This window comes from Cetorhinus maximus, chromosome 32 (assembly GCF_964194155.1).
Source record: "Cetorhinus maximus chromosome 32, sCetMax3.hap1.1, whole genome shotgun sequence".
Taxonomy (NCBI): Eukaryota; Metazoa; Chordata; class Chondrichthyes; order Lamniformes; family Cetorhinidae; genus Cetorhinus; species Cetorhinus maximus.
Window position 1 is genome coordinate 17,874,291 of NC_135910.1, and position 18,320 is coordinate 17,892,610.

The following is an 18,320-nucleotide window of genomic DNA, read 5'->3' on the forward strand; positions in this document are numbered from 1 at the left end:
AATTGTCGGACGTTGGTGGGGGGGGGTCATAGGGCAGGGTTTTTACCCCGTCGGGAAGCTGACCTCTGCCCGCGATCGGGCCTGGACCATGATTTCCTGGTGACAGGCCTTAAGCGTGAAGCGCTGCCTATGTGTGGGGGGGGGGGGCGAGGGAGAACTTTGCAGGGAAAGTTCGCTGAGGCACAGAGCTGCCTCGGGGAGATGGTGCTATAAAAATTTAAAAATAAAGCATTTTAAGGAGTGAAATGACTCTGTACACGAGCAGGGACATGTTAGCGTGAAAATTTTAAAAATTTATTAAATGATTGGATTGAAACCTCACCCCCGCCCGTGGATGAGGCTTCGCAAAAAATGCAAAGGCCGCCTGGCCTTCTCGCCCACCCGCCAACCGTAAGGCCGGGCAGGCAGCGAAAAAATTTAATGCGGTTAGATTGTTAACGGCCTTAATAGGCCTTTCAAATGCCAGCGGGCGTGTTGCCAACTCCCACATGCGCGCCCACCACCGAAGTACCACGTGATGACATCGGGACACTCGCCTGGCGTCATCGCGCGTCACTTTACGCTCGTTCGGGTTGGGCACGATAAAGCTAAAAATTCCGGCCTATCAGGATAAGGGGACGGCCATTGAGGGCTGAGATGAGGAGGAATTTCTTTACTCAGGAGGCTGTGAATCTTTGGAACTCGCTACCCCAGGAGGCTGTGGATGCTCCACCGTTGTGTGTACTCAAGGCCGAGGTCGGTAGGTTTTAGGCTCTAAGGGAATTAAGGAACATGGGGGTGAAAGTGGAGTTAATCTTACCGAATGGCAGAGCAGGTGCGAGGGTCTGTCTAGCCAACTCCTGCTCCTATTCCTTAAATTCTTTTCAAGTCATTAAAAGGGGAGGATTCCTGAACAATTGATTTCAAATTTATCCAGCAGCTGAGAGTCTTCAAGGAGGTTCTGGAGATCTTGCATCTCTTGACCGTTGAGAGTTAACTATAGAAGGAGGCATTCTCCAACTCCCGCTCAACAGCACCCCTCCTCTCACTCTGCACTCTCTCTCTAGGGCTTTCTAAAAAGATTGCAAACGAGCTTCAATCGCCTTATGGAGGGTCGCAGGCACACATCAGCCCTGCACCATCACCAAATGCAGGAACTCAGGGCAGCTCTCTCCTGAGCCAACCCCTGATGAGTTCTCGATCATTAAACTTGAGTAACAGGAAGCTTAACATAGGCTGGTTAACTGCATTGTTGCATTCAGACTTCAGTCAAGTGTGAATTTTGGACCACGGACTTGGAGCGCACTCAATGTAATCGTGGAAAGTAAAGAAGTTAGTGTAGGTAGGAGAAACTGGGTGCACTATTGGAGCATTGCCTTCGTGCACAGCTCACCAGTCGGAACTCAGCGCTCTGCGGGTGGCTCTCTCATCATCTCTGTTTCAGAAGCCTGTCCAAGTCCCATTCTCAACACCTGAGCACTAACATTTCACTTGATTCCATGATACCCGAGCCAACGTTTACCCATTAACCAACATCATTGAAAAAAAAACAAATGATCTGGTCATTATCATGTTGCACAACAGTGACTAACATTTCAAAAGTCTAAGTGTGTTGATAGATTCTGAGGTCAGGCACTATATGAATGCAAGGATCTTTTGTTAAAAATCGAATTATAAATTAGTACCTTAAACCAGGAAAGTTAAGATGTCACTTGTATGGCCTTAACAAACTTCTTTATTTCAACAAAAGTCATATAAATTGAAAAGACAAAAGAGATCCCAGGTCAACTGATGGGCAGGATTGCAATGACACATTATTTAGTTGTGATATTTACAGAACTGTGCCTTCTCTTTTTCTTAAAGAGTTCATGACAAATAATGATACATACATTGCAATTAACAAAAATAAAAACTAGACCTTTCGTAGGTATTTAAAAAAAAACACACAAAGCACTCCCCAATGCAACATAAAGCCAAGATATGGCCTTTAGGGTGTACAGTGCAAGTCAAAAAGTTAAGTGCCTTCTCTCTGATTTGAGGCAGTATCACAGAACGTTGCTCTCCAAGAGAACCTACTGGGCTCTTCCTTCCGTTAAGTCCTGGACATTGCGCTGTTTTTTTTAGCCATCTTCGTGGTTAAATTTGAACACTTTGATCTCATCCGCAGCACGCTTAACTGTGGGCCAAGCGATATGATACAGGTGACCTGCCCATCGACCAGCCACCCTTCCATTTACAATCAAGCAGCTGAAACAACATTGTACATTCGTACCAATACATTCTTTTTCCTGTGACCCCCCACCATTCGTCTGCAATACCGCCCCCTACCCCCATCCCCTGGAGCCTTCCAACCACTAATGTGTCAACTTCCTTCCTCCCCCACTCTGATTCTCTCACACCACTGCCAATAAAAGGTTGCTGAAACCCACTGGGTTCCAATTGCCCTGCCCTGGTATCTCACCCAAACAGCACTCTTCCGGTTTAGCCCATCGCCAAAGCATGTGGGAAATGTGGCATGGGTTTCCCACCGGTAAAGTTAACGGTGGAAAGAGAGGAGAGCCACACCCGAAACTCTGACACCCACTCCTGGGCGAGGAGGTGGAAATGGGAATTATTCCCCGCCCATGAGCCTTGACCGTCAGGCCATTTGAACTTCGGGGGAAGCGCGTGGGATGACAAGTCCTCTTCTACCCAATGTTCACATGCAAATGTTCCAACAGGCACGAGACCCACTGCTCTCTCAATAACCAATCGTTGTGCTGGGTGATGTTGGCCAACTCCAAGCAGGCCAGGAACCAATCACTAACCCTTTCTGTTCTCTTCACGATGCAATACAACACTGGGCAGCACCTTTAGCACCCGAGCCATCGGAGAGATGGGCCCGGCTTGGCTCTCAATAACTCTAACTCCTCTCAACTTTGAATTCTCAAGCACACTAATACGAACCATCGCAGACATTCGCAAACATGCATTCTGTATTTGTGAGGCTCTTTCAAACACCACACTATCTTTCAACAATCCTGTCTTCACTCAAGATGGACAAACTGAGCAAAATGATGGAACTTGGTGTTTAAACTATCTGTCCTTAGGAGGAGGCCACTCAGCCCCCTCGAGCCTCCTCTGCTGTTGAATTGGATCATAGCTGATCTGCATCTCAACTCCATTTTCCCACCTTTGCTCCTTGATCCTTTGATAATCTTACCAGACAAAAATCTATCAATCTCAGCCCTGGAAGCACCAACTGTCTCCCAGCACCCACAGCCTTTTGCCGAGTGGGAGAATGCCACATTTCTATGACATATTGTGTTTCTCATCACTCTCCTGAATGACCTGGCCCTAATTTTTAAGGTGATAGCCGCTTGCTCTCGATCCGCCCATCGGAGAAAATAGTTTCCTTGTATCTACCCTATCGCAACCTTTAATCATCTCATTGAGGTCAGACCCTCAGTCTCCAGGGGGCTACAAGTCACATTTCTGCAAGCCGCCCTCATGACTTAACCCCCCTAAGACCCGATATGTTTTGTACTCTTTACTGCCTTCTGCAGAGTCCTGGAATTCATTGGGATGCCCCACGTGGGCCTTGCCTTCTCTTTGGCAATCTCTAATTCTCAAAAGGTGACAGTGTCCATCGCCCGCGGTTGTAATACATTTTCCCGAATGCCGCTGTCTTTCCATATTGGGGGGGGGGTGGTCCTGGTCTGTGCTGGTGAGGTTAAACATTTTCTGTGTGTTCCATATTATGATCCTGTTAACAAAAGTACGCTAGTGGGATAGAAATGAGGTTCTTTGGCAGTTTTGAAGCTTTGTTGATGACAGCGATGGGACCGTGGGTCTCGATCACGTTGTTTGCAAAGCTCCACTGCCTCCAGTGACCTTTCTCACGGACTGTCCCATCACTGGTAGGAACATCTGTGTTAGACTCACCTGGGCCTTGCTGAAGGTCGCTGTCCCCCCCCTGCCCCCTATTTGAAGGTTCACTGTGGTGGAGTAGCTGGCTTTCACGTTCCCTTTCTCTCTGCTCGGACTAGCTTCAGTCGGGCTCTTACCCGGCGCCGAACTGCCGAAGCTCTCGGCTTGGCCGTTGCCGGCCTCAATAGCCGAAAGGTCAGCAGCCCCGCCATCGGTGACGTCCATCAACCTCCCCGTGCTCTCCGCCCTCCGGTCAGGCGACTCGGCACAACCCGTGACCATCACCGCGTCCTCTCGCTCTGTCTTCTGGCAGCTCTGAGACATGGAATCTTCACCATCAACCATGGCGCCCCTTGACCGAAGCTCATGGACAACAGGCCATGTGACGGTCTCCAGTTCTTCAGGAGAGGGGCTGGTTTTACACTCAGCAGAATGGGGGAGTTCTGGACTAGTGCAAGATAGACTACGGAACTGTTCCTTGTTGTACAATCGCCCGTTGGTCAGCTCTCTGACACAGCCTTTGCCGATGCCCCTAGAACCTCCATATGCTGGGCTACACGACCAATCTCTGATGTTAACACAAGACTTACTGGTTCCTCCGGTTTGCTGATTCACCTGCACTGAACCATTGGGCCATTTATTGGGGCTGGAGGTAGGAGGTGACATGGGGGGTGACGTTATTCTGGAGCTTTGACAAGATGATGTTGGGCCTATGGAGGATGTAGGTGACTGGGCCTGTATACTGATGTATAGTGAAACAGGGGATCCTACTCTCGAGCTCGTCTGTGAGGATGATGGTGATAGTCCTGTGGAGCTGGACCTTTCTGGGGAAGTGGACCTCATCCTTCGGAGAGTGCAGGTGGACACTGGAGAGTGAACCCTGGATCCGGAGCATGAGACAGGGGTAAAGACGTCGACAGAGTGACTACGCATCAGGGAATATATTCCGGGAGCCGGGGTTGCTGATGGAGGAGCTGTTGGTGACGGGTTGACAGCTGAAGATTGGTGCTCCGAGCTTCTGTCTAGTTTAAAAGGGGAGATGGTCTCTTTGTGGAGCTGGGTTCCAGTTGGTGGACAGGTGCAGGACTGAGAGGCAAGAGGAAGTCCTGGGTCCACCGCAGGTGAACAGGGTTTTGCACTCGTGTGCAGGAGGGCCAGTGTGTTCGCTGTCTCTGCATTTTGCGAGGGACATTGATCCCTGAGGTTTTTGAAGGGTGAGGCTTGTGTCGGAGATGCTGAATAACTTGAAGTGGAGGAGTCAGGACATGGCGTTTGAGGCAATGGGGATGGAGGATGCAACCTCAATCCTTTGTCACACTGTGGTGACAGCTGAAAGCCTTGACCTGGAGGATGTGTCTCAGAGTTACTGCAACTGGAGAGTGAATCTTGCTCCTGGGAATCTCTTTGTGCCACAGCTGGGTTGGCGTAGGAGCTCTCAGTGGCATCTGTAGGTGGCACCCATGAATTTACTGGTGATGACAGGAATAAGCAGACTCCCAGACCAGTGTCTGAAGAGGATGACTGCACTGTTTTGTTGCAGCTGAAGGCTTCAGGTCCGCTTAACAAAGGTAAAGAATTGACTCTCCCTCTTTGGTATTGCAACTGAGGTCTTGAACTAGGCAGAGCTGGAGAAGGGGCCCGTTGCTTTGGGCACAGCAAGGACGGAGAGTGAACTTGTCGAGTGGTAGCAGAGGGTGAAGGTGATTGAACTGTGGGGCCAGGGTGCAAGGAGGTCGCTGTGCACAACTGAAGAGAGTCCGGCCTTCGATTGCTGAAGGTCGGGAGCTCTTCATATTGCTTGGAGCCCCCTGAATCTGATGACTGCATCCGGCCCTGGTGGCGAAAGGGAGAGGGTGATCGCAGTCTTAAACTTAGTGAAAGGGGCTGTGCCTCCACACTGTTCCCTGGAAGGAATGGAGAGCAATCTTTGGCAGTTTTCGATGGACAACCAGAATCCAACATTGAACTTGTGCACTTTGGAGGAAGCAAGTCTGTCCTAGGGTTGGATAGTGATGGTGGCCACTCCTGCTCCCTGGAGGACGTGGCACATATCGTGGGGCTGTTCCGTGTTTGAAGCGGTGAAGACATCTTGGCATCGGGACCCATGGATGGGGATGGCTGGACTGTGTGAGTAGCACGTGCCAAAGCAGCACTGCCTTTTGGGGGCTTCATTGACTGTTCCAGCTGTTTTATGGCAGATGGGGATGGAGACCTTCCACGGAGGCTGACCCATGTTGGCAGTGAGCAGCAAAGTTCTGAGCTAGTGCACATTAAAGAGCTGCCATACTTGGCTGGAGGTGTCTCATGTACCATGCCGGTGGAGGCTGGAGACTGCGACTGATCCACTGAGGTTCTCTCCGACGGAGTTTCCAAGCTCTCTGCATCTTGAGTCTTCACCATGAGACACTGTTTGAGTAATTCATCAGCGGTAGGAGCAAGATATTTGACCCCTGAACCATCACGCTGGTGATCAGAGATTGGCTCTGCAGAGTTACTGCGCAGTAGAGCTGGTGGCTGAGTCTTGGTAGGAGTCTGGGATGGACGGATTCGATGGCTCATTGACTTTGTGCTTGATGGAAATGCTCCCTCCAGTGCTGAACTTGACCAATCTGCAATCGGTGACTGGTCCTTGCAATTTAATGGGGAGGGAGGTGGAATGTGTTCCTTTGAACTTAGGTGCTGATTTTGTGCCAAGAGACTGCAACATTCCAAAGTCGGGGAACACGCTCTGGAACTTGTTTGGGATGGAAGAGGAACTGGTTTGGTCGCAGTAGTCAGGAGCGAGTTGTGCTGAGCGTGGCCCAGACATTGTGAGGTAGGTGACTGTGCTCGAGAACTTGTTGTCGATGAAGGAGCTTGTTTATTAACGCTGGAAGCAGAGAGAAGCAAGTTTGCTGATGAGGAATTAGGGAAGGCTGAAGTTGGTGATTGTGGTCTTGAGCTAATCCAGGTAAATGAAGAACTGTCAGCCCTTAAACTGGGAACCTGTGAAGTCTGTAGCGCTGAGTTGGAAGATGTGAAGGCAGATGATTGAGGGCTTGTTGCAATTGGTAATGGAGAAGAGGGAATCATTTGGTTGGCATCTGTTGAGGAGATAGATTGCAACATTGAGTCAGCTAGTTGCTGTGTTGGGGAACCTGCATCCATATCCTGAAGCTGTAGGCTCGAGATTTCAGATTTTGCTTTGGATACAGAGACCTGTATGGTGTTCTCCTGGGCATAGAGGATAGGGATTGGATCTTGAATGACCAGATGTCCGTATGGAGTTGGTTGCTCCAGAGCCTTAACTTCATCTGTAAAGAATAGGGTGGGGAACAAAGACCAGAGAATTAGTGTTCTTTATCTCTCGCTAACATTAGAAGCCTCAACTGGCCAATAAATCGCAATCAAGATTTTAATCTGAACACAAACCCTTTCCATTAATCTACATTCCCTCCCACACAACTTGCAACCAACTCCTGTGATGGCTCATGAGATTATGTCATGGTTGGCTGAGTATTACAGACTGGGAATGTCCCAGGGTTAGATTCAATCCCTGGCTTTAATTTAGTTCCTAATAAATTTCCGTGGCATTATCTATGGTCAATGGACGAATGTTTTATATTCAAAATGCTGATAGCGGTGAGAGAGATATCAGAAGCTTATTCCACAGAGCCACTTGCTGGCAGAATTTACTGTGACAATTGACATAGAGAAACAGAATGGGAGATATTGGCATAATAAAGATTTGCATTTACGTAGCGCCTCTCATGGCCTCAGGATGTTCCAAACTGCTTCTCAGCCAAGGAAGTACTTTTTTAAAGTGTAGCCATTGTTGCAATGCAGGGAGAGTACCAACCAATGTGCACACAGCAAGCTCCCACAAACAGCACGGAAATAATAGGCAGATAATCTGTTTTTTAGTGGTGTTGATTGAGGCCTGGACACTGGGGATAACTCCCCTCTCTTGTTTTGCAACAGGCCCACGGGTTCGTTTATGTCCAACTGAGAGTGCAGACGGGGGGCCTCAGTTTAATATCTCATCCAAAAGACAGCACCTCAGACAGGAGCCTAGACTCCTGCACTGAAGTCCTGGGGCAGGACTTTACGTTCGTCCGGCGCCTGACCCGATCGGCCGTAAAATCGCACGCGATGGCGTCGGGCAAGCGTCCCGACATCTTCGCGCACTCTCGCGATCTTTCGGCCGGTGGGGGGCGCGCGCCAGTCCGCAGCGCGCCTGCTGAGACTTAAGAGGCCTGTTAAAGCCCTTAAGCAAGTACTTAATTTGTATTTTCGCCGCCCGTTCAACCATTCGGTTGGCGGGCGAGTAGGCCAGGCGGGGCCTTTGCATTTTTAACGAAACCTCATCCACGGGCAGGATGGGGTTTCCAACGGCAAATGTAAAACCAGTAAAAACATCTTTGCCATCATTTCAAACATGAGTGTGACTGAGTCACATGTGTGGGGATGTTTATTTCATCTTTAAAACCTTTATTGATCACTGCCCAATTCTTCAGCTCCCGGAGGCAGCTCTGTGCCCCTGGCAGCGGCCGCGAAATGGACCCACCGCCCGCGATCGAGCCCCGAGCGCCAAGTAAGGGCCAGCCAGCGTGAAAGTTCCTTTACTTGGCCCTTACTTGGCGCTCGGGGCTCGATCGGGGGCTGCGGGTCCATTTCGTGGCTGCTCCCAGGTCCGCCCGCCCAACGAAGGGAAAATCCTGCCCCTGGAGCGGGACTCTTGGACCCACAATCTCCTGGTTCGGAGCCAAGAGTACCGGGCCACACAGCTGACATTGGCAAAAGTTGCCCAAAAAAATAATCGACAGCAACGAGAACAGAAGTCGAGTTAGTGCACAAAAAAATATACAAGATTGAGTGTGAAGGCCAACTATGATGAACCTTAGTGATTAGCCGTACTACTGCTTAACCTTGGAACTTTCCTGGTCTACTCCATATTTTCTGTCCATTTCTCGTCACTGTTTTAATACATACTTACACAATGAGGCAACATTTATTCTGTTCTCAGGATGTGGGAAGTAACAATATGGCCACGTTTATTGGCCATTTACAGAAGGCGATGGTGGGCATTTTCTTCAGTAGCAAGAATGGGTGGCACTGAACCAATCAATGTGGACTGGAGTCACTTGCAGGCAGACAGGCTCCCCTTCCCTGAAGACCATTAGTGAATGACCCGACTTTCTGAATGACAATGCAGGAGCTTTCCAATTGGTGGCAGCCATGGTCCAATGGGTAGCACTCTCTCCTCTGATTCAAAAGATCATAGGCTCAAGCACATTGCCGCCCAGTGCAGCACTGAGACATGGCTGCTCGGTTGGAGGTGCCATTTTTTACAATGAAACATTAATGCGAGGCCTCCCCTGCCCTCTTGCGGATGTGAAAGGTCCCATGGCACTATTTCAAATGAGAGCAGAGGAGTTCACTCTGTTTTCCCTTAACCAACATCACTAAAAAACGGGTTATCTGGCCATTTATCTCTCTCATGGTGGGAACTTGGGAGCAAAAGAACCACCAAAATCAAGGCTGCTCCATCAAGAGCAAAACTCAATTCAAATGGCGCCAGCCCTGGCTCAGCACGTTACACTCTCATCTCTGGGTCAGAAGGCTGTAGGTTCAAATCCCACTGCAGGATCAGAGTACAAAAATCTAGGCTGACACTTCAGTGCAGCGGTACACTGTTGCAGGAGTCTTTGTCAGATGTAGAAGGTTCCAGTGTGCTATTCAAAGAAGAGCAGGGAGATCTGATAGATGTTGGCCAATGTTGATCCTTCAACCAGCAATGTCATTCGTCGTTATTTCATCTGCTGTCTATGGGATCTTGCTGTGCGTGACATGGCTGCTGGAATTTGCTTAGAACCTAACACTGACTGCACTTTGGGACATCTCAAGCAAGTGAAAAACACGGAAAGATTACAAGCAGTCACTTTCGTGCAGTGAGAAAACATGCCAGTCGTTTTCTGATTTGAACCTTTTTTTTTTGGTGATGTTGTTTGAGAGATCGATGTTTGCTAGGATGACACTGGGTTTCATCGCGCTTTCTTTCGAAATATATCGCAAGCTCGTTTACGATTGCCCTGCCCCGGACCTGCGCTCTGCTCTCAGTTTTCAATGCATTAGAACATCTCATTGGTCTCTGTCCTGAAATTCTTTCCCTTCCAGGCACTACTTTCCCTGAAAGTGCATTTTTCTAAATTCTACTGAAAACCTGCTTCAGCCAAGACCATCAGGGAAGATATGTTAGCCTTGGACAGGCTGAAGGACAGATTCCCCAGAATGATACACCACCTGACCCACCTCCATCTCTGTAACACTCTCCAGCCTCACAACCCTCCAAGATCTCGGCGCTCCTAATTCCGGCCTCCTGGGCAGGCCCAATTTTAACTGCTCCCCCATTGGTGGCCGTGCCTTCCGCTACCAAGGCCCCAGGCTCTGGAATTTCTTTCCTAAATCTCTCTTTCCTCCTTTAAGACACTCCTTAAAATCTACTTCTGACCAAGTTTTAAGTCCTGTCCTAATATCTCCTTATGTGGCTCAATGTCAAATTTTATTTGGTATTGTTAGGCTTCAACAAGGAGTTTATAGGGTCGATAGAGAGAAACCATTTCCATTGGTGTAGGGATGTGGCAATGTCCATAGCAAGGGGCTATAATCTTAAAATTAAAGCCAGGTGGTTCAGGGGTGATGTCAGGAAGCACTTCTTCACACTAAGAGGAGTGGAAATCTGGAACTCCCTCCCCCACCAAGAAACTGTTGAGGCTGGGGTCAATTGCAAATTTCAAAACCCAGGTTGATAGATTTCTTTCAATAAGAGGATTGAGGGATATGGAACCAAGGCGGGTAGGTGCGAGGTACATTATAGATCAGCCATGATGCAACTGACTGGGGTAACAGGCTCGAGGGGCTGAATAGCCTTTTCCTGGTCCTCTATTCCTAGTGCATATTCTGTAAAGCTTAACAACAACATGACATCTGCCACAACATGACATCAGCCCATGGGGCGATTTAAAAGGATAAGACTCAAAACAGATTTGTTTTTGGTGCTCATTCCTTAAATGTGAAACCCATGTGGCACTGCAGCCTGTCCGGAGTTCTGGGGTCTGTCTGGAGTCTGTCCAGAGTTCTGGAGCCTGCCCGGGGTCCTGGAGCCTGCCCGGGGTCCTGGAGCCTGCCCGGGGTCCTGGAGCCTGCCCGGGGTCCTGGAGCCTGCCCGGGGTCCTGGAGCCTGCCCGGGGTCCTGGAGTCTGTCCAGAGTACTGAAACCTGCCCAAAGTACTGGAGCCGGTCTCGAGTTTGTCTGGAGTCTGTCCAGGGTTCTGGAGCCTGCCCAGAGTTCTGGTGTCTGCCTGGAGCCTGTCCGGAGTACCAGAGCCTGTCCGGAGTACCGGAATGTGTCCGGAGTACCGGAATGTGTCCGGAGTACCGGAATGTGTCCGGAGTGTGTCCGCCTTGAGGAATAACCGGGCATCTTGCTACCTTGACTTAATTTCCACGATTTTCACAATGATAGAAGAAGTGTAGAAGTTCCTCAAAGCTGTACTTAATCCTGACTGAATGACTGCGTATCAGCACAGTGCAGATGCCCCAAAGCAGATTCTAATAGCAACTGGATCAAATCTGCCATCTTGTCATAAGCAGTTACTAAGCAACTTCAACCCAGCACCAACAGAAAATAATTTCTCTCCTAATTATATTTGATGAAGTTTGTTATTTTGCATTGACATTAGAAGTAACAAACTTCAACATCTCTGTGGATCAACACAAGCCATTTCACAACAGCATATAATTCACTGAGTTGCAATCAAACCAGATCATTCCTTAATAAAAACAGCAAATGCTGGAAAAGCCCAGGGGTAAGGTCTCAGAGCTCTGAAGGAGAGTCACACGGATGCGAAACATTAACTGTTTCTCTCACCACAGATGCTGCCAGATCTGTTGGGTTTTTCCAGCATTTTCTGTTTTTATTTCAACCGATCTGGGGTCTGTCAGCAAATCACGGGACATTATTGTGGCTCTTGCCAGCCCTGAGTAGCACCCAGGGTCGGAAGGTCAGGGGCTCAAGCCCCACTATGGCAACTTGAGGAAAAGCCCAGGCTGACACACTCAGGGGAGCGCTGAGGGAGTGCTGCACTGTTAAAGATGCAATATTAAACCCAGGCTCTAACTACCCTCTCAGCTGCATGTAAAAGACCCCCTTGGCAATTATTTCAAAGGAGGAGGAGGGAGCTCTCTCTAGTTTCCTGGCCAATATTTATCCCTCAACCAACATGGCTAAAACATGGACTACATAGTATATACAATGCAAAAAAAACAGGCTGCTGCTCTGTCCAATCACTTGTGCTTATGCCCCACATGAGTCTCAGATCAGATGCGGCCAATCAGATGACCAGCAACTCTCCAGTTCATACAGCGACACTGGGAAGTGAGGGCAGCAGTGGCCACTGCCGAGACTGGGCAGCCCCTCAACACAGAGCCATGGGGGAGACCGGATAACCAGATGAATGGCGTAGCGTTCATTGGGGCCAGTCAGGCTCTGGTGAGAGGGGAATGGGGGTGAGGTAGCATTCTGGAGGCCTGGGGAACCAGCGGGGAAAGTGAGCACCACGGTGGGGTGGGGTGGGCCTTCATTGGGCATAGGGTGCTTAACAGGAGGGGTCCCTGCACCCCCCCCAAAGCCCAAAGCCAATCCGCCAGAGTATATCTGGTAGCCTCACCACTTGCTGTGGGCACCCCTGCCACTGGTAAAATACCAGTGGAGATGGGAGGAGGCCTTTTAGTCACCATTAATTGGTCGTTTAAGAGCCTCAATTGGCTCAAGAGCAGGCAAGATGCCCCTCACCTACCCCGCCACTGGTAGAATACCAGTGGAGGCAGGTAGATGGGCGTGGTGCCCAACGCCACCCCACCCAATTTTACACCTTGCCCCCAACTGCTTCTGGGGGGCAAGGGAGTGGTTGTCAAATTCAAGGTGTTGATTGGAGGGCGGGGGTCATGTTTAACCAGCTCGGTTAGAGGTGCCAGTTCCCTTCCCTGAGGAATATGAGAGAACTAATTGGATTTGGCTTCATCCTGCACTGCCTTTAACTAGTAAAGCATCAGAGGAGATTGATTTTAAGGTTAAGGAACAATCTCAGTCAAGAGGAGAGCAGCGAGATGACAAAGTCTCCACGAATCCCATTCTACTTCCAACAACTCCATGCCAAGTATTCCGGAGTTACTGCCACTGTGCCACTCCTGCCACACACCTACAGAGACGGTGCCATCCTTCATGCTTGGTAACTCACCATAAATGTCAACATCCTGGTGTTCTTCCTGTGCTCGGGCCAGTTTCATTACTTGTCTTCTCTTCCGTTGCTTAGGCTCTGCCCTTGTCTCAGGTCCCAGTTCCCAGATCCTCCTCGGCATTGGGGCTTTCTTTCTGCTGACTCTCTGGCTGTACATTTTCGCCAACACTTGGACTTTGTTCATGATTTTCTCGGAGTTCTGAAAGAGGCAGCTATCAAGGTCTTCACAGAGCGGTAACCCAGCCATGTCGTGACTCACACAACAAGGAGCATTGTCGCCAGGGCAATACTCACTTCCCCGATGGGCTTTTCCATCAGGCTTTGGACCTTTCTGTTCGTCTGACAGCTTCTGCTCAATCCCTGGTGGCTCTTTGGGAAGGTCTGTCAATGAGCTGAGATCAGAATCCTCCAGGATCAACAGAGGCTCATTGTAGCTCGTCTGCCGATGGTTGGGTAATCCCTTATTCTTTCTCGCTGCTTTGGCATATCCATTCCACGATTCATGTTTGTGGCAAAAGTGAGCTGCCTTCTCCATTTCTCTCCAAACTTTGATGATTTCTGCGCAGGTCTTAAATTCCGTTTCTGATTCGCTTTCGGCAGAGCCGTTACAACACGGAGAACCCGTGCCTTCGGTGGATAACTTCTGTTCTTCCTGATCCTGAGTGGAACCGGGCCGAGGCTCGGAGTTTTCCAAGAGGGAGTCGGAACTCGAGGTTGAAACTGACGCGCTGACTGAGGAGCAAGATTGGGAGCTGCTGCTGTTAACCTTGTCATTCTGAACCTCCTGTATGCTCTCGTGTGTCATCTTATAATTAAACCGTAAAATGGAGTCCCTCACTACGCCTGTTGGGATAAATGAGATGCTCTCTCTTCGTTGTAGGTAGAATTGGTCATTGTTCATCTCCGCTGACTCATAATAGTTCTTGATCTTCTCTATTAGCAGTCGGTCATTTTCCATTTGTACAAAGTCCTTTTTACTCATGTTTGTCTTTTCTGATCTATCAGTGGGGCTAGTACTTAGCGCCATCTCTGCAGCTGTGAACTCCTCCTCCTCAACTAACTTTTCAGATTCCATTGATGCAGGATAGCCATTACCTTTAGAACTATCCTTCCTACTTGATGAGTTCAACGCACTCTCATTGCTGGAGCTGTGGGCATCTTCATTGCTGGATAATGGCCTCTGGCTACTACACACCGTGTCTCTGACGGTAGATTTTCCATTAGCAAATGAAACAATGTCTTCAGATTCCTGGACGACTTGGTTTTTCTCACTCAGCGGGTCCAAGTCTTCCAAATCCTCCAAATTCTGCAGAGAGGGTGGCCGCATTTCCTTGCGGAGATCATCGTCTTCTGAAGATTCACTGTTGCGTGTTCTAATTTCCTCAGCTCTGTTAACAGGTGAAATATCCACCAGCGAAAGACCAGATGCTTCAACATCTGCATCTTCAAAATCGTCCAGCAGCGGAGTGTCCCCAGTGGTAGCCTTGCTTTGGAATGAGCTCTCCTCGATGATGGCACCCAGATCTTCAGAGGCTTTCTTCTGCAAAAGCTCCATGTCAGCAAATATCTATTCATGGGCAAGACAAAGAAAATGGAGATTTATTTAGAAGCTTGAAATCATCTTCTTAAAATTCCAATTTTTGCCATAGGATATTTCCAGAACTTGGAACTCATCAACAGGACAAGGCATTAAAACCATTTAACGATATCAAATGGATTCTGACTAAGCTTTGAATAGCTGGTATTATCTATTTATTTAACATTTTGAGAGGATCTATCACTCTCCGGCCGTTACATGCCAGACGTCACACGCTGCTAATCCAGAACAATTAGCATCTAATTAATTTCAGGACCTATTACGCTTCCTTGTAATAGGGTAAAAGCAGCAGTTTTAAAGAGACAGGTCAGCTGAGCATAATGTGATAGAATTTTACATTAAGTTTGAATGCGATACGGTTCATTCTGAAACTAGGGTCTTAAATCTGAACATAGGAAACCATGAAGGTACAAGTTGGCTATGATGGATTGGGAAAATACACTAAAAAATAAAAAGACAGGTACTGGCTAGTATCTAAAGAAATATGAGATGGTCTACAACATATATACATTCCTCGAAGACACAAAAGCCCAACAGAAAAGATGAATCAACCGTGGCTAACAAAAACTGTTAAAGATTGTACTAAGCCAAAGATAAAATTGCCAGAAAAAGTGGTAAACCCAAGGATTGGGGGCAATTTAGAACCCAGCAAAGGAGGGGCCAAGAAATCGATAAAGAATATGAGTGCCAGCTGGCGAGAAACATAAAGAGGGATTGTAAAAGCTTCTTTAGGTGTGTGAAAGGGAAAAGATTAGCTTGGGCAATTGTGGGTCCATTAGAGGCGGAGACAGGAGAATTTCTAATGGCATTACAGGGAAATGGCGGAGAAACTAAACAATTACTTTGTGTCTGTCTTCATGGAGGAAGATACAGAAAACCTCCCGGAAATACTAGGGAACCAAGGTACTTGTGAAACAGAGGAACTGATAGAAATTAGTATTAACAAAGAGGTAGTACTCAAAAAATTAATTGGATTAAAGGTTGATAAATCCCCTGGACCTGATTGGCTGCATCCCAGAGTGTTGAAGGGAGAGAGAGGGAGAATGGAGATCTACAGACCTGTTCGTTTTACATCAATAGTAGGGAAAATGTTAGCACCTTTATAAAGGGTATGATAACTAGACACCTGGAAAATAATGATATGATTGGGCAGAGTCAACATGGATTTATGAAAGGGAAATCATGTTTGACAAAACTATTGGGGATTTTTGTGGGTGCTACTCGTATCCTAGATAAAGGAGAACCAGTGGATGTGGTGCATTTGGATTTTCAGAAGGCTTTTGATAAGGTCCCACACAGGAGATTAGTAAACAAAATTAGACCACGTGGGATTGGGAGGTAATATATTGGTATGGACTGAGAATTAATTAACAGACAGAGAGTAGGAATAAACAGGTCATTCTCAGGATGGCAGGCTGATACCAGTGGGGTACTGCAAGGATTTGTGCTGGGGCCACAGCTGTTCATGATCTATAAAAATGATTTGGATGTGAGGGCCAAATGTAATATTTCCAAATTTGCTGATGACGCCAAACTAGGTGGGAATGTACGTTGTGAGGAGAGTGCAAGGAGGGACTTGGACAGGCTAAGTGAATAGACTAGAATGGCAGATGGTATATAATGTGAATAAGTGTGAAGTTATTCACTTAGGTAAAAACACAGGGAGGCAGAGTGTTTCTTAAATGGTGAGAGGTTGGGAAATGCGGGTGTCCAAAGGGACCTGGGTGTCCTTGTCCATGAGTCACTAAAAGTTAGCGTGCAGGTGCAGCAAGTAATTAGGAAGGCAAATGGTATGTTGGCCTTCATTGTGAGGGGATTTGAGTACAGGAGTAAAGATGTCTTGCTGCAGTTATATGGACCCTTGGTGGGAACTCACCTAGAGTATTGTGCACAGTTTTGGTTTCCTTATCTCAGGAAGGATATACTTGCCACAGAGGGAGTGCAGCGGAGTTTCACCAGGCTAATTCCTGGAATGGCAGGACTGTCTTAGGAGGAGAGATTGAGGAAACTGGGCCTGTATTCTCTAGAATATTGAAAAATGAGAGGCGACCTCATTAAAACTTACAAACTTCTTACAGGATGTGACAGGGTGGATGTGGATAGGATGTTTCCTCCTGGCTAAGTCTAGAACCAGGGGACAGGGCCTCAAAATAAAGGGCAGGCCATTCAGGATGGAGATGAGGAGGAATTTCTTCACTCAGAGGGCGGTGAATCTTTGGAATTCTTTATCCAAGTTGTGGAAGCTCAATCGTTGATTGATAGATTTCAGGATATTCATGACATCAAAGGATATAGGGATAGTGCGGGAAAGTGACATTGAGGTAGATGATCAGCCAATATCTAATTCGATGGCAGAGCGGGCTGGAGGGGCCGAATGGCCAATGTTACTAGATGCTGGGGTTGGATTCTGGGTGTGGATCCTGTAGCTGGATCCTGAACTCAGAGGTAAACACTACCCTGTGTGAAGCCAGTTTGGTCAGCGTGTCTCTGCCTGAGGTGGTCCCACTTGATCCCAGAGCTTAAAGCCCAACTCCACCTGACTCAACTCCGTTTTTCAGGGGTGAGGCCACATATTGAGGAAAAGTGGGGGTTGAGGGAGGTCCCTCAGGAGGTGAGGATTCGGGAATGTTTGTAAATGGGGAATAAAGCTTTGCCCTGTATTTGGAATGTGCTCAATCTGACCCAACAGTGCTCAATTTTCTCATACCAATTCACGCCAGATATCCAATCCCGATTCCAAACCTGGATCGACAAAAACAATCAAAATCAAAATTAAAATAAAACAATCTTTAAAAGCTTTAACACGAAAGGACCTGTTCCATCTCCAGATCGATGTTTCCGATGCCACTGAATTCCGGGTCTTCATACTGCTCCACATCCTCCTGCTTCTCCTCCTCACCCTGGGCTTTTCGCTCTGTAGAGCCCTCACCCCTGGATGGAAGATTAGGCCTTGGTACCTCTGGTGAACCCGGCTCTGCAGCCTGGGCCTCGGTGCTGATCTCCAGCTCCACCACGCTGGATGCCAGTGTGCTGGCACTGCCCAGTAAACTCAATGTCTCCATGTTGGAAAGCAGATCGTCCTCACTGCCTGTATACTAGAAACAAGAACAAACAGAGCCAACTGTTGACAATTACACAGAATTTACAGCACAGAAATAGGCCATTCAGCCCATCTGATCCATGCTGCTGCTTCTGCTCTACATGGGCCTCCTCCCACCATCTCAGTATATCAGCATATCCTTCTATTCCTTTGTCCCTCATGTTTGTCCAGCTGAGTCTTATCTTATCCTATCCTATTCACCTCAACCACTCTGTGTGGTAGCGTGTTCCACTCTGAGTAAAGAGGTTTCTCTCGAATCCCTATTTGGATTTATTGGTGACTATCTTGTAGTTATTGCCCCTAGTTTTGATCTTTCCCCTTAAGGGGGAAAATATGTTCTCTCTGTCTCCTCTACCAAATATTCTAAAGACCTCAGCCTTCTCTTTTCTAGAGAAAAGAGGCCTGGCGTGTCCAATCTTTCCTGGTAAGTAGAACCTCTCAGCTCTGGTCTCATCTC

At 48.1% G+C, this 18,320-nt stretch overlaps 1 protein-coding gene across 1 annotated transcript in view; it reads right to left on the bottom strand.

Annotated features, from left to right (window-relative positions):
- Positions 1-1,691: 1,691 nt before the first annotated feature.
- LOC144671305 (uncharacterized) overlaps positions 1,692-18,320 on the bottom strand; it is a 164,842-nt gene continuing 148,213 nt past the window's right edge. The window contains exons 18-20 of the mRNA XM_078533116.1: positions 17,577-17,858; positions 13,167-14,733; positions 1,692-7,181 (exon numbers count right to left, since the gene is read on the bottom strand). Coding sequence (XP_078389242.1) covers positions 3,817-7,181; positions 13,167-14,733; positions 17,577-17,858 — 5,214 coding nt within the window. The 3' untranslated portion in view covers positions 1,692-3,816. The remainder of the gene's footprint in view (positions 7,182-13,166; positions 14,734-17,576; positions 17,859-18,320) is intronic.